Source organism: Clarias gariepinus, chromosome 11, assembly GCF_024256425.1.
Source record: "Clarias gariepinus isolate MV-2021 ecotype Netherlands chromosome 11, CGAR_prim_01v2, whole genome shotgun sequence".
Lineage (NCBI taxonomy): Eukaryota > Metazoa > Chordata > Actinopteri > Siluriformes > Clariidae > Clarias > Clarias gariepinus.
In genome coordinates, this window is record NC_071110.1 from 22,488,019 (window position 1) to 22,503,225 (window position 15,207).

At 37.7% G+C, this 15,207-nt stretch overlaps 1 protein-coding gene across 4 annotated transcripts in view; it reads left to right on the forward strand.

Moving 5' to 3' along the window:
- The window catches only part of igsf9ba (immunoglobulin superfamily, member 9Ba), a 70,812-nt gene that overhangs the window by 44,363 nt on the left and 11,242 nt on the right, over positions 1-15,207 (forward strand). For all 4 annotated transcript variants that reach the window (XM_053506670.1, XM_053506672.1, XM_053506671.1 and 1 more), the window contains exons 5-10: positions 2,237-2,354; positions 7,940-8,081; positions 11,125-11,270; positions 13,055-13,197; positions 13,303-13,443; positions 13,610-13,729. In XM_053506670.1, coding sequence (XP_053362645.1) covers positions 2,237-2,354; positions 7,940-8,081; positions 11,125-11,270; positions 13,055-13,197; positions 13,303-13,443; positions 13,610-13,729 — 810 coding nt within the window. The remainder of the gene's footprint in view (positions 1-2,236; positions 2,355-7,939; positions 8,082-11,124; positions 11,271-13,054; positions 13,198-13,302; positions 13,444-13,609; positions 13,730-15,207) is intronic.

The following is a 15,207-nucleotide window of genomic DNA, read 5'->3' on the forward strand; positions in this document are numbered from 1 at the left end:
GATCTTTTGTTTCCTTGTTGTTCTTTGTGTATGTAGTCATTTTGTTGCAGTTTTGCTGGTATCTTAAAGGTTTCAAATTTTACACTTTCTTTAACAGCTTAATATATGTCTCAGAGCTCCTGCAAAGTGTGCTTGTTGCTGCTTCAACTGAAATACCCCACAGATTATGCACTTATATTATTTTACTTCTCCAAAACACGCCATTTGAGTGTCTGTGTAAATGAGCTACTGCTCAGCCACACTCCACCGGAGAACAGTCGAGCTGAGCACAAAAGTTCGGTGGTTAAGGTTATCTTCTCATATGAGGTCATAATGGAGGGTGTGGGGGGATTTTATAGGCTCGCGATGCAATGATTTTGTTCTTATATTTTTTCTTTGTACAATGAAGACCCCTGTGAATGTCTAAGAATGATTAAAAAGTGAATTTTGCATCAGTCTCCTTTAAGTTTTATATTTTGGGTTTAACTAAGCTAGCTATAAGCTAGCATCGATATTTAAATGCACCTTGTGTGATAATCTCTGTCTCATTGTTAGTGCATTCTGATGGTTTATTTAGTAAAGTCAGGTAACAGCAATACATGAATTGCATGTTCTCCCTGTGCCAGGTGAGTTTCCTCCGGGTACGCTGGTGTCCTCCAAACAGTCCAAAGACATGCAGATTAGGCTAATTTGGCAAGTTGCCCATAGGGTGCGTCCTACATGCCTGTACATGCTTGAGTCCTGTGATGGATTGGCACCCCTTTCTGGCTGTTCCCTGCCTCATTTCCAGAGTTCCTTGAGGTCCAGTCCTCACATGAATAACTGGTATAGAGAATAAGTGAAAGAGAGTAAAAAGCAATATTGTTACAGGTCTGATATTCTCTCTCTTTTTGTACACTATTCCATACTGGGTTTGTGTTTGATTGCATTTTACTCAATCATCATTATAAGGGTTCAAAATTAAGTCAGATTAGCTCACCTGTAGACCTGTCTTTACTTCTTATTGCATTATTGGATGGGGTACTCTAGATACTTTGTCGAAATAGGAATAGACCATCTGTGTTGCTGTCCATGGTTCTGAACCATAACTCATCCCAGTAGTACCTGATCAAAGTGCCAAATTGTACTTTGCGTTTTTTACTTTCTTACACTTTATTTAAATTTAAAAAATATATATTTTATGATCGTTTATTTATACTTTACTTATTTTATTCCCATGGTGTACTGATCTGTTACTTGCAGATGCTGTGACTTCCCTTTGAGGTTAGTTAAAGTTTAAGACAGTCAAACCTCATAAATTGTTAAGAGGTGACTGAAATTTAGAAAGAAGTAATACATAATAAAGTTATAAAAAAAAAATTAAAAATTAAATTGTATATCCTCTGTAGGAGCTATATACTATCTACTAGGCATGGAAATCATTAGGGACCACCTGTACAATATTACTCAAATACAGTACCTAGGAGCCAAATAAATTTAAATAGTTTTTCTGTATTACACTTAGTTATCGCTTCACTGTTAAGGAGGTGTAAGTTCAGATGTGAAGGCATTTATTTAACAAACATAACAAAGGGGGAACAGAATGATTTAAAACAGCTTGAACAACTGTGCCCTGTGAATAGAAACAGCCAACAATATCAAAATAAGTCCAAAAAAGACACACACACACACAAATTATATATATATATATATATAATATATATATATATATATATATATATATATGTGTGTGTGTGTGTGTGTGTGTGTGTGTGTGTATAGAGCACCATCCAGGGGTTATCCTTGACACTCATACATGCTGTGTATAATTTTATTTTAAAAATATATATTTTTTTTTTATTTTAGAAAAATAGCGTAAAAGAATCGTGATATGTAACTCAATACGTAACTAGTTTTTCCCCCTAATCTCCACTGGTTAGTGTCATGGTAGATCTGGACTCTATCCCAAAAAAACTGACCTTGAAGCTTTAACATACCCTGGATGACTGGAGAACTCATACAAACAGTCCACATAACCAGTATTTGTTGTCAGCAGTCAGACTTCGAGAGGGTTATTATTGAGATTAAGTAAAATATTGTTATGCATATTTAGAGTACTGTTTACAATAATGTCTTGTGTCTTGAATTTTCTGGTTTGTTAATAATACGCAGTTATAGTTGACATGCTGTATGATTGTGTGGGACATGGGCTGATAATAGGTTTAATTCATGTTTTTTATGTTTTATTTTATTTTATTTTTACTGCATCATTGTATAGGTAAGTGATGGCAGTTTGACAGTGCAGGCCATCGCACGGGAGGACAGAGGAGCGTACAGCTGCCGTGCTCACAGCGACCAGGGAGAAGCACTTCACACCACACGCCTGCTCGTACAAGGTGAGAAAGCCATAACATGTTCCATATATGGAAAACTCGATGGTATTTAATTTTATTAAATTAAATTAAATTAAATTAAATTAATTTTAAAATATATATTTGCTTTTATTATATACATTAATGAAGAGCAATGCTGTTAGCCGATAACCCACTAGGCAAGCTAAAGTCTCAGTGTCCTGTCCACTCTTATAGCTCCAGTGTTTAGATTTACATTACTTAGCCTACAAGAAAGTAATGTAATGTAATAAATTACGGGTGTTGGTTTAAGCATGGGTTAAGTACAAAACACAGATGAGCTTGTGAATTTTAAGTGAGGAGATGACTGCATAGCTATCACCCTGATCCTCTCCTGATATTGTTTTTCACATATGGTAGTGTGCCCTCAACAGAAAGCCATCTGGTGTTTTAGGCTTGCATTGCAAGTACAGATAATATTCTGGTCTGGTTAGCAGGATGATTCTTGCAATATGCTTAACTGCAGGATTTTCTGTAGTTTAGCATTATACACATATCTAATGCATTTCTAATTCCTGCCTTGGGATCAATATTTGTAATAATCAATAATTAATTTGCACAGAGAACCAGATTGCACCTTGGCTGATGAGTGTAGTTCAGCAGATGCTGGGAATCAGTAACCTAAGGCACATCTTAACACTCTAAAACACATTTATACGTTTAAACATACAGGATTGTACAAAATTCTTAGGCACCATTTTATCTGTAGTACAAATGGTGTTCTGCATGATTATTTGATATATATTATGCATGATATATATTAATATTACTATTATTTACAAAACCAAATCCTATTTCAAAATATTGCGTAAAAAAATATTTTAAAAAAAAGTAACAGTACAGAGGAATACTTGTATTTGTGTAAAGAGAGCAACATATTAAAGGACAGTCCAGGTTTCAGATGGAAGGAAATAATTCAAAAATAAAATAAATAATAATAATAATAATAATAAGGTGGGATTCTGGGTTTTGCCTGAAAATAGAAAGAAACAAGTATAGCAAAGGTACAAGAATTCTCCAGCAAAAGTCTTGGTAACATACAAAAAATGCCATAAGCAAAGATGCTTTTGAAACTTCTATAAAGGTCACTAAAGAGTAATAAAATGAACACAAGTCAATATTCTGTGTGGGAACTCTTAAAAATCTATTGGAACCTTAGATTTATTCTTGGTTTTCCACTTGGTTTTGAATGGTTTACCGACGTATTAAGCTGTGCGCTTAACCGGCATCCGGTTCAGTTCATTTGTATTTGTTCATTTGCGGATGCTAATTGCCTGCCAAATTTATATTCTAACATCGGTAGATTTGTACGGTAGGCATTTGCATGCCTAGATTCCACTGTAATCAGTAGTGTTACAGTAGATACAGATTTGTGCAGTTTTATAAGCAAAACAGCTGGAAGGTTTTACTGAGTGTGCTGGAGAATATGAGTTCTTCAGGTAACTTCGTCATATTCTCATGCAAAACCCAAAAACCTACATTAGTTTATTTCTGTTTGTATGTTTGTTTGTTTTGTTTTTGTTTATACCCAAAACCTGTTCTATTGTGTAATATGTTGTTTTCTTTGCACACATGCAAATATCCTTCTGTTGCTGTTGTTAGCCTTTTGGCTGCTCCCATTGAGGGGTCGCCACAGCAGTCCATCACAGCACAACAACTTGGCATAGGTTTTACGCCGGATGCCCTTTCTGATGCAACCCTACTATTTTATCCGGGCTTGGGACCGACACTGCAAACAGAAACGATTTGCTCGTGTATTTGACACAAATTCTCCTTCAACATTCCCCAAAAGTAGGCATCAGGTGGTGTAAAGAGCACTGGTGGCTGAGTGGTCGGTCTCTCGCCTTCCAGGCAGAAGATCCGGGTTTAATTTCCAGCCAGTGCCCAAATCCCAGCCACTGGATGCAGTGCCGGTCCCAAGCTCGGATAAATACTGGGATCACATGCGACAAACGCACATGGGTGTCAGAGATGTGTTAGTTTTAGTACTGAATATTTTAGTGCATACCGTATAACACAAACTGTACTGTAGATAATACAGTGCCTACGAGATTTGCACAGTTCTGTACATGCCACCTGATAGTTTTGTACAAGAAATAGTAAGGCTTCTTTCTTGAGACAGTAGGGATTCCTAGGAGAATTGCTAGGTTGTCATCTGAAACTTTTAATGGCTTGAAATCTTAATAAATTTGTACTTCACAGATAAAAAAAAAACAAAAAACAATACAGCAGGTCATAATTATGTTAAGGTGGATCTCAGAGCTTTGTTGGTAGTCCATAGGTGGTTTGTTCCTCTTCATAATAATTCATAGGGATAAAGAACATGTCAAAGTTTTTGTTTAGTGTCTGTATGGACAGCTTTGACCTGTCGTATCTAGTAAATCTAATCCTATAATTCACTAAACTTCTTAATATCCTGCTCGACTAGAAACACTGCTTATAGTGACTTTTAGGACAGTGGGGTAGGGTTACTAACAACTACAAATATACAGTACACAATGTACAAGTCAATGTACAAGTCAAGTTGCTAAAAAGTGAGACTCTTATGGTCACCCAAACATCACACCCAAATATATGTAGCTCTTGCAAACCCAACTCACTCATCCTTGTCTTCATGGATCTTGCTTTGTGCACTGGAACGCAGTCATGTTGGAACTGGTGTAGGGTTGTTTTTAGGAGTTTAGCTCGACCCCTTACTTTCCGTAAAATGAACTTTTAATGCTTCAGTATACCAAAACATTTTGGACAATTTCATGCCCCCAACTGCGAACCAGGCCTTTTCGTCGTTTTCATCAGTGTCTGACCTCACAAATGCGTTTTTGAAAGAATGGGCGAAAATTCCCATAAACTCACTCCTAAACCTTATGGAAAGCCTTCCAAGAGTTGAAGCTATTATAGCTGTGAAGGGTGGGCTAACATCAAATCAAAGCGCGAACACTTTTGGCAATATAGTGTACATATACTGATATGATAATTAGGTGCTGATTTCAAAGGCATTCCGATTTCATAAGTCTAGTTTAATGTTCAACGAGGACACATATGGGTATGGTTAGTCAGGTGTCCACATACTTTTGGACATGTAGTGTATCACTACAGTATATGCTTAAAATTGGAGATGGGCAATCCAGTCATACTTTATTAATATTGTAATAGGAAATTAGTTTTTGGTAAGAATGCAACTAAGACTATAAAGCATATGAGCTACTTCCCAAATGACTGTGCCCTACTGAGTTTCAAGCAGTTTTTTACCCTCAGGAAGAATATAAAGAATAAATAAAAGGTAATAAATACAAGCCATTATATTTGTAAAAAATGGATTAAAATAAAAAAAAATCAAAGTGTTTGTTATGAGCACAGCAGTTCATGGGGTAATGCATGGAGTGTGTGTGTATGTGAGTGTGTGGTGCTGATGTGGAAGCCTATATGACTCTAGAGTACCAGGGTGAATGATGAAGTGGCTGCATTTATTAGCCTTGCTCTGTGTACGCGATGACAGCAAACACCATCAGTCTGCATGTCGGTGCCTTCGTGGCTTTCACAGCAGTCAGATTTATGGATGAAGGACACAGGCATCACACTGACTGTGTGCGCAATACAAACAAACTTACTACATGCAGAGCCTCACATGCTTTACCATAATATAAGATGTGGTACAGCGATGGAGGCGTTACAGCCGAGGAGAAATGTCGCCTCTCATTCCAGCCAGGCAGAGTCAGATAGAATTCTGGCCCGAGCCATGCCAAGTCGATATTGCTGGCCCAGGGCTTGTTTTTCTAAAATTTAAACTGGTCATATTGTTTATACAAAAAGCAATATTCGCTTATGGCCTCGGAGAAAAACACTCCACTCGAAAGTCTTCTGTAATAACACTACTGGAGCCCCTCCTGAATATTTTTCTATATAACCGGCTGCTCATAGGACTTCTTTTGTGGTGCCTTTAAACATGCAAAAGCCACAATAATCCGGAATCACTGACACTCAGCTGAGTGATCTGTTTGGGACAAAGTCCAGGATTATTTTCAGTAAAGGATTTAATGTGCTTAGTTTATTTTTATTCTTTAGTCATTTGTCGATGTAAGCATTAAAAAAGATAAAATAAAACCTAACACACACCATCAGATGAATGCAGATAAGATTTTTCTTGTAAATAATAATAATAATAATAATAATAATAATATATAATATGAATGAAATAATTGATAAAATATACAATATTTATAAATGTTTTATGTTTTAAAAACCATATATATATATATATATATATATATATATATATATCCTTTCTCCTTTCTTATTTGAGTTACACACACACACACACACACACACACATTATCGGAAAGAAAAGAACACTATCATTGCTAATGCCACTCAAGTAAGTGCATACTAACGGAATTACTGCTGTAAAGTAAAACAAAGAAACAAATGAACCTGCACTTTACCTTTAAAAATAATTGCGACAGAGCAGTGTTTCTGTGTAGAGCAGAGTGTGTGTATGTGTGTGTGTGTGTGTGTGTGTGTGTAAAGGCGAGAGAAGGAGGGTGTGTGTGTGTGTGTGTGTGTGTGTGTGTGTGTGTGTGTGTGTTTGTAAAGGGGCACGGTGTCCAATGACATGCAGGCTGATACAAGGAGCGAGAGAGAAACTTAATCTTTAACCTCTCTAATGAGACTTGCTTTTGCTTTAAACACGCGCACACACGTGTCATTACATGCACACTGTACACACATGCTTACAAACACAAAATAAAAGATGTTTTACACACGGATGTTAATTATACCAGTAAGAGACCGAGCAGGAGAGACGACTACCCACAATTCTGCAGCGCAAGTAAGAAAAAAAACATTATGCAAAACAAGAAGCGCATGCGTGATACATGATACTCTGTACTCGTAAACCAAGACTTGTTTGTTTTTCAAGTCAATATTTATTAAAAATCTTTGCTCGTCTTGTGAAACACTCGCAAACCACATTACTCGCAATCCGAGGTTTCACTGTACTGTATATATCATGGAATATTCCATCCCAACTCCGATCTTATTGTCGGGACAGTAATGGCAGTGGCAGTCAAGCAGTGGCGGGGCTTTCCTCTGAGCATCCCTATTCCTTAAAAGCCTGAGCCACCTCCGCCACTAAAGTAATATTATAAACAATAATAAAAAATTGGGCATCATCTAACGGTAAGCATTCCCAGAAGAGCAGAGGTTATCATCACAGCAAAGGGAGATCTTGTTTAAATTGTTACAATGTCATATGTCTTTGGTGTATAGCATAAAAATATATGTACTGTATATTGTATACATATATAAAAAATTACTTCTTCTTCTTTTGTTGTTATACTGCATATTCAAGATTTGGATAACTTTCAGCAGTACAGTAATAATATCCAGCAGTACTTTAAATCCTACAATTTTATTGTTACTCAATCCAAAGAGACTGCTGGCACCAGTGGGATCCCTATGGCTCACTAATAAATACAGTTTAATGGTTAAACCAATACTAATACAAATAGAATACACAGCTATATATTTTTAACCACGTCGTTGCTTAATGCACTGTCTTATGCTTCTTCTAGGTCCTCCATACATAGTGGCGCCCCCTGAAAACATCACCGTAAACATTTCTCAGAACGCGCTCTTCACGTGCCAAGCAGAGGCGTACCCTGGCAACCTGACCTATACCTGGTTTTGGGAGGAGGACAACGTCTACTTCAAAAAGTATAGTTATGATCCAGTGCACCACGTCACCATGTCACCAGATGACATGTGAGGTCAAATGCTTGAGTCTGTCTGGGAGGATGTATAGTTTAGAATTGAAATATAATCATATTAGACGTATGATTTCTGAACCACGGGCTGGGATTTCTGCAGCTGTGTTGCTTTGACACGCAGAAGCTCACACAGCAGGTTTACTTGGGACAGTCTGCTTGTGTCATCACATGCTTAAAAAACACACGCTGATAGTCAGAGAGTCAGCCAGGAAGTTTTTTTTTTTTACCCTTCTACACAGAGAAATACTGTTCTTCTGGAAAGAAAAAGCTGAAAGTTAACACTCAGTTTAACCTTCTAATACAAAAAAACTTTCTTTATCTGAAATAAGATATGTTATTTTTAAACAAGACATTAAATTAATTTAATATACAGTACAATTGTGCATTTAATGATTATAATGCTGTTTTTGGTGTCTTTTTAGAGATTTCATCATTGTAACTATCTAGTTTCCCAGTGTTGTTTCTGGATATGCGATACTGTATATGTGTGTTCGAGCTCATTAATACATGCACAGAGCCAAACACATAGATAAGTGATTTTTTTTTCCAGTTTAAGGAATGATGTATCAGAATGTACACTACCACTCAAAAATTTGGGATCACTTTTTCATTTCATGGTCGTTCCTTATTTTTAGGATTTTTATTTCTGTCTACATTGTAAAAAAAACTGAAGGCGTCCAAATGATGTGATGTTAGTTGGTGATTTTTGAGGCTGGTAATGAACCTCTCCTCGCAGCAGAGGTAAGTTTTGTCTTGCTTTGCTGGGAAGGTCTTCAGGAGTGAGAGCCAGGTTCATCATGCAAATGGACTTAATAATACTGTTCTTGCAAGAACTATTTCAAAAAGGCTGGCTTCCATGTTGTTACATAATTACCTAAATAGTTTTACATAATTACCCAGTTATTTCATAGTTTTGAAATCCCCAGTATTGTTGCAAAATGTAAAAAAAATACATCACTAAACAAAAACAATTTGCAATTTGCGAGTGATCCCACACGTTTGAGCGATAGTGTTGTATATGTGGAGGAATCGCTAATGAGATTGGCACTTCAGTTTTAAACAAGATTCCTCACGTTAATTGTTGATTTGGTGTACATTTTAATCATACTCAAGTATATACTGCCTCACGCTCTGCGTTCATGCAACATTATTTTCTGTAAATTTAATTGCTAGTGAGCATTCCTCTTTAAATACACTATATGGCCAGATGTTTGTGGACACCTGAAGATCACATCCGTATGTTATTCTCCCCACAAACTCAGTAGGTGTAGAGAACATCTTTGTACAGTATGCTATAGCATTAGTTTTTCCGTTCACGGGAACGAAAAAGGACAAACCTGTTCCAGCGCGCCACCTGTGTACAAAGTGAGCTCCATGAAGACATGAGAGAGAACTTTTGTGAAACACACACACAAACACACACACAAATTCCTGACCTCAACCTCACCGAATACCTTTGGAATAAATTAAAAAACCACCTGCACCCCATGCCACCTCGACTGACATCAGTGTCTGACCTCCATATAGCCACGTTTAAAATCCACTGGAAAGCCTCCCCAGAAGAGTGTAAAGGTCATTATGACAGAAATGGGGAAGTCAATCTGAAATATGATGTTCAACTTGTATGAGCGTGTTGGTCAGGTGTCCACAAACTTTTAAAGATACAGTAGTTCTTATTATTTACCATGCTATTTACCATGCTGCCATATTTTGGCCCAACTGACCTGAAACTAGTACTGGATGGTGGCAAAGGGAGATGAATGTTTCTTCTTAAACAGGCTCAGGAAGAATCCAATTGTTTATTTGCAATACATCTTGTTCTTATTGCTAAGTACAGTTCTTATCCATTCTAATAATCCCCCTGTCCCACTTCTAATGTTTGCAATATATCTTACAACATAAACATTGTACTGTGCTCTGATGCGTTGTTTCAACGTACACATTGTTTGTCAAGATTATATTAAATTCCATCTTTAAAACAAGATCTTGGCACACGCATATTTGCTTTTTTTTAAGCAATGCCACCCACAGACTTGCTTATTCCAACTTCAAACTTGTTTCGAAGTTGGACGGATTGGGGGGTAAATCTCTGACCCTGTGGCATCCCCGACCATTTGTATTAGGGGTTTGGACTACTTCTGGCAAAATATACTTTTTTTTATACTTTTTTGTGTAACAGTTTTGTGGGATTACTTTAGATTCTGTAAAATACCCTCCACATGTACCCAGCTTTTCTAACTTTAAAGGGCACCTGCACATTCAGAACAGTTGCTTGTCATCATTAAACATGCCATCTCCCGACCATAGACTAAACTCTGTTTAGACTAGACTCTGTGCACCAGTAATTTATTGTGTTTTGCTTATTATGTAGTTTCATAAATCACGTCAGATTAGGTGTAGCACTTTAAAAAACAACACATCAGCTGATGTAAAACATCAGCAGCATGACGGCTCAGTGATTAGCACAGTTGCCTCTTGCCGCCAGGGTTATGGGTTTGAATCTCAGTTCCAGACACACAGGGGTGTGGGCAAATTTTATATGTTCTCCTATTCATAGTGGCAAAGTGCTCCCACATGCCACAGACATGAGCTGCATTTTATGCATTTACAAATTGCCGGAGTGTACGATTGCATGTTCTCCCCATTTTCTACACAGTCCAAAGACATACAGATTAGGCTAACTGACATTCCCAAATTGCCCATAGTGTGTGAATGAGCATGTGTGTGTTTGTGTGTGCCCTGCCATGGATTGACGAGGTCAGAGTGTATCTTGCCTTGTGCCCTTGTGACCCTGTATACAGGATATATCATTACAGACGAGAGTGAGAGAGTTGTTATTTCTTTAATGTACCTCTGATTAGTTGGGAAAAGAAAGGTCTCTTATGAAGGGAGTCAACAACAAAACACTACTATACCTCTTTAAGTTTTAGTTCTTCCACACTGCGAGACACTTAAAGTCATGTAACATGTTCTCTTTGTTCTTACTCCAGTGATCTGAAACTCAGAGTGCGCATCCTGATCGACGGAACCCTCATCATCTACCGCGTGAAGCCAGAGGATGCTGGGAAATACACATGTAGCCCCAGCAACAGCCTGGGCATCTCGCCCTCTGCCTCGGCCTATCTGACGGTGCAGTGTGAGTCTGCTTTTCCTCCTGCTCTTTGAACATCTAACAACCTGGAAGCACTAACTCACAATCTTCCTTCTCTGTTTGTTTGATGTCTTCTGTGTTTTGCATTGTGGTTGCAAGGTCAGAGCGGGTAATTGGTGTATGTTACCTACACATGCTGTGGCTGTTTGGGTGTGATGCCGATCCTGTCTTGTGATCTGTCCTAGTTTCAGGCTCTCTGTGGAGTACACAAGCGCTTTCCTCCATCTGTATTAATGCCGTATGTGGATAAATAAGCTGGATAAATCTGAGCTACGTATGTTCCTCTCAGCTGTGCTAGTGCCTTCTGCTCGTGTCGTGACTAGTGTTATAGTGAGGCAAAAATTCCAAATTTAGAATCACAATGTTTAACACGAAAACGATATTATTCGAATAAAATGAAGGGATTATGACCATATTCCATCGCAGTTTGTTTAAACTATTTGTAAATAGATGATAGATGTTTTTTTTACTTGTGGTTTTGACATATTGACATATTTGCCTATATGCTTTAAATCATATCCTGCTGTATATGGAATGGCAGATTTGATCATTTTTCCTCTCCTACAGTATGTTTCCTTAAATGGCAACAAATAATTAAATGTAGCTTTTTTTTTTTGTATTTTTTCCACAATATTGCTTTGATCAGTGGTAGGCAAAGTGCACAAATACAATGGAACCTTGGATTACAAGCATAATTCAATCCAGAAATGGGATCATATCTCAAAATACTCATAAAGCAAAGCTAATTTTCCCATAAGAAATAATGGAAAATCTAATTATTTGTTCCGTGGCCCCCAAAAATAAGTACATAAAAATAATTTATACAAAATATGAAGTAAAAATAAAACAAAGTAATCTGCACTTTACCTTAAAAAAGGACAAATAAAACAAAATGCCATGCAGAAGTACAGTGAAGTAAAAGTATGCACATTTCCTGTACGATGTAGTGGAGTAAAGGCTAAAAAGTACCTTCTACTAAGAGTAAAGTAGTGATATGTGAAATATTTACTGAAGTACAATAATTCTAACTAAACATTAGGTACAGTAACAGTAACTAAATTTACTTGAGTTTTGCCGTCTTAGATTATGTTCTACACATGGCTGTTGCATTGCTGGGTTTTTAACTTACATTTTCCAATTGCAAATATGTTTCTACTGCAACACTTAGAATCACTATAATTTTTTAACAAAAATGTCCTCTCGTGCTGCAGTTTCATAAATAAACACACAAACACATTTGTGAGCTACAGTATGGAGGCTCTCTTACAGGAAATAGTCAATAATGCTGGATATAAGTGCTTTACCCATAGTCGTGTTTTCTTTGCATTTATGTAACTTGCGTGATCTGATTTCATGATTCTCTTTATAGAAAAATATACAATAGGAATACCAAGGTATTTATTCTGCCTCGATTTTTGTTGTTTATTTAGTACTATCATTTTGAAAATCTTGTTAACAATAAAAGCCTTGAATGACAAAAAAAAAACAAAGAATATTGGTGCAACCACTGTTTAATATCCTTTTATAGTGCAGCAATCTTCTTAATAGCAGAGCAGAATTAAAAATAACTTACATTCTTGTTCATTAATGCTGGCAGGCTATAGTTTAAGTACCTCTGCCTTAAAGTTCTTTTGTTACACATTAGTTATTTGTAGTTTATTTTAAGTTTATGTCTGGTCTAGTCACTGAACAAGTTCTTTTAACCCGTCTTGTTTGCACTATCATGGCGCTTATTAAGATCATTATTAAGATTTTGGTGCTCTCTGTAGATCCCGCTCGTGTTCTCAACATGCCACCGGTTATCTACGTCCCGAGGAAGTTGCCAGGAATCATACGCTGCCCAGTCGACGCCAACCCGCCTGTTACATCTGTCAGATGGGAAAAAGATGGATATCCATTAAGAGTTGAGAAGGTTAGGAAGTTTGCTAGTATTTGGTTTCCATCATGTGAGTTTAAATGGATGCATGTTCACGTGATCTGAAAAGCCATTTGTTCCCATGTGTCTCATGTGTCCCAGTACCCTGGCTGGAGCCAAATGCCAGATGGAAGCATTCGGGTAGCAGAGGTCACTGAAGACTCCCTTGGCACCTACACCTGTGTGCCTTACAATGCTCTAGGTACCATGGGACAATCCCCTCCGGCCACTCTGGTGCTAAAGGTTAGTGCTTGTGTATAGATTGATATCTTATTCATCCTTGATTTTTCAGAGTTAATAAGGACACATGACTAGAAAATAAACAACCCCCATTTAGAACCAGGTAATGGATTGCAGGCTGTTTGGTTGCAGCACATCAAATAACTTATAATTCACAACTGCTCTATAGGACCCCCCTTACTTTAACGTGAGGCCTGGTGGGGAATACCGTCAGGAGGCCGGCAGAGAGCTTGTCATCCCTTGTGCTGCTTCTGGAGACCCTGAGATTCCAACTATCACCTGGAGAAAGGTACAGCAACTTGTAATCTGTTACATTACAGCGCTACTTTTTGATAAAAGTCTAGTTAGAGTACTTTTCCATTGCAGAAAATGAAAACTCCTTTGTGGATTCCTCATGTATGTTGTTTTAGTCAAGACCTTTATAATTATTCATCATCAATCAGAGAAGTTTGGCCCATAATCTTTTAACTACGAATACCCCTATCTTACCTACGCGGTGGCCGTGAGTACGGTTCATCATGATTCACCGCGAGTTTGGTCACTGTGATTACATTCCATCTTTTCACGCGTTGGTCCTCAGGGAACTTCGTGAACCTTGCAGAACCTCGCGGAACGTTGGGCAGTCACTTGCTGTGGCTCACGGTGCCTAACACGGCTCCTCACCGCGAGTCCAACCGCATGGGTGAGATAGGGGTATAACAGCAGGAGTAACAGAGGGGTGCGGGTTATCGGGGGATAAGGACAACTTTCACACACACACACACAATAGCGGAATCACTGCTGTCTGGCTCACCGATTACATAAATTGTCTGAATAACGGATTACATTTTTGAAAATATAACTAAACATCAAAAAAGTACTCTAACGCGTTACACCCGACACTGTTCCCAACATTACATATAACCAGTGGAGAAGTGGAGGACTGCCAGCACTGTTTCCGTCTAGTCTAAAACCCTGCTACGTTTTCTGTAAGGCAGCCCTGATATCATTCTGCAGTATATTATGGAATTATACTTAAATTCTTAGAATCCTATGAGCACTCTCTTCCTAGGTAAGTTCATTATTCAAGTTTAGAGAATGAGGAGTAGTCACTGAGAGTACATCAAGGTTATGTGAGGTAGCTGTACTAAACTCTTCAGATTACTGCACTTTAATTCGCTCCACTGTGCCAACAGCTTCTGCTTTTGTCTCATGCCTCACTTCATACAGTATCAGCGCTGTACAGGTATTTTAGGGGCCCGGTAGCTGAACCTCGTGCCCTTTCTGCTTCCGCCTCGACAGTTCTTTCCGAACAGTTTGCTGTTCTGCCCTGAAAAACAAATGGTTGGAAAAGTTCACAACCGCATGAGTTATGAATGTAACTAGCATTAGAGTAGCATTAAATCAAGCTTTTGCACGCATGTGTGCATTAATATACCTTCTTTGATTATAAAATTTAATATTAACAAAATTTAAAAGTATCAAACGATTACAGTAGTATAGTATATAATGCATCTTAAATCTAGTTCCTCAGTTGCAAGAAGGCCAAAGAGGATAAGAGTCATGACCTACACTGTCATGAGGTTCATGTCTTGAGATGATCATTTTGCTATTGGACCTTGGCAAGAAAACAAGCAAAAAATAATACTGTACTTCTATATTTTCAAAGGAAACCATCTCACAATCCTGAATGTAAGGAACTACATCTGTACATTATATATCAACACTCACAACACACTCATACACACACACGCACACACAAAAATAAAAATTTACTTGACGTTAGAC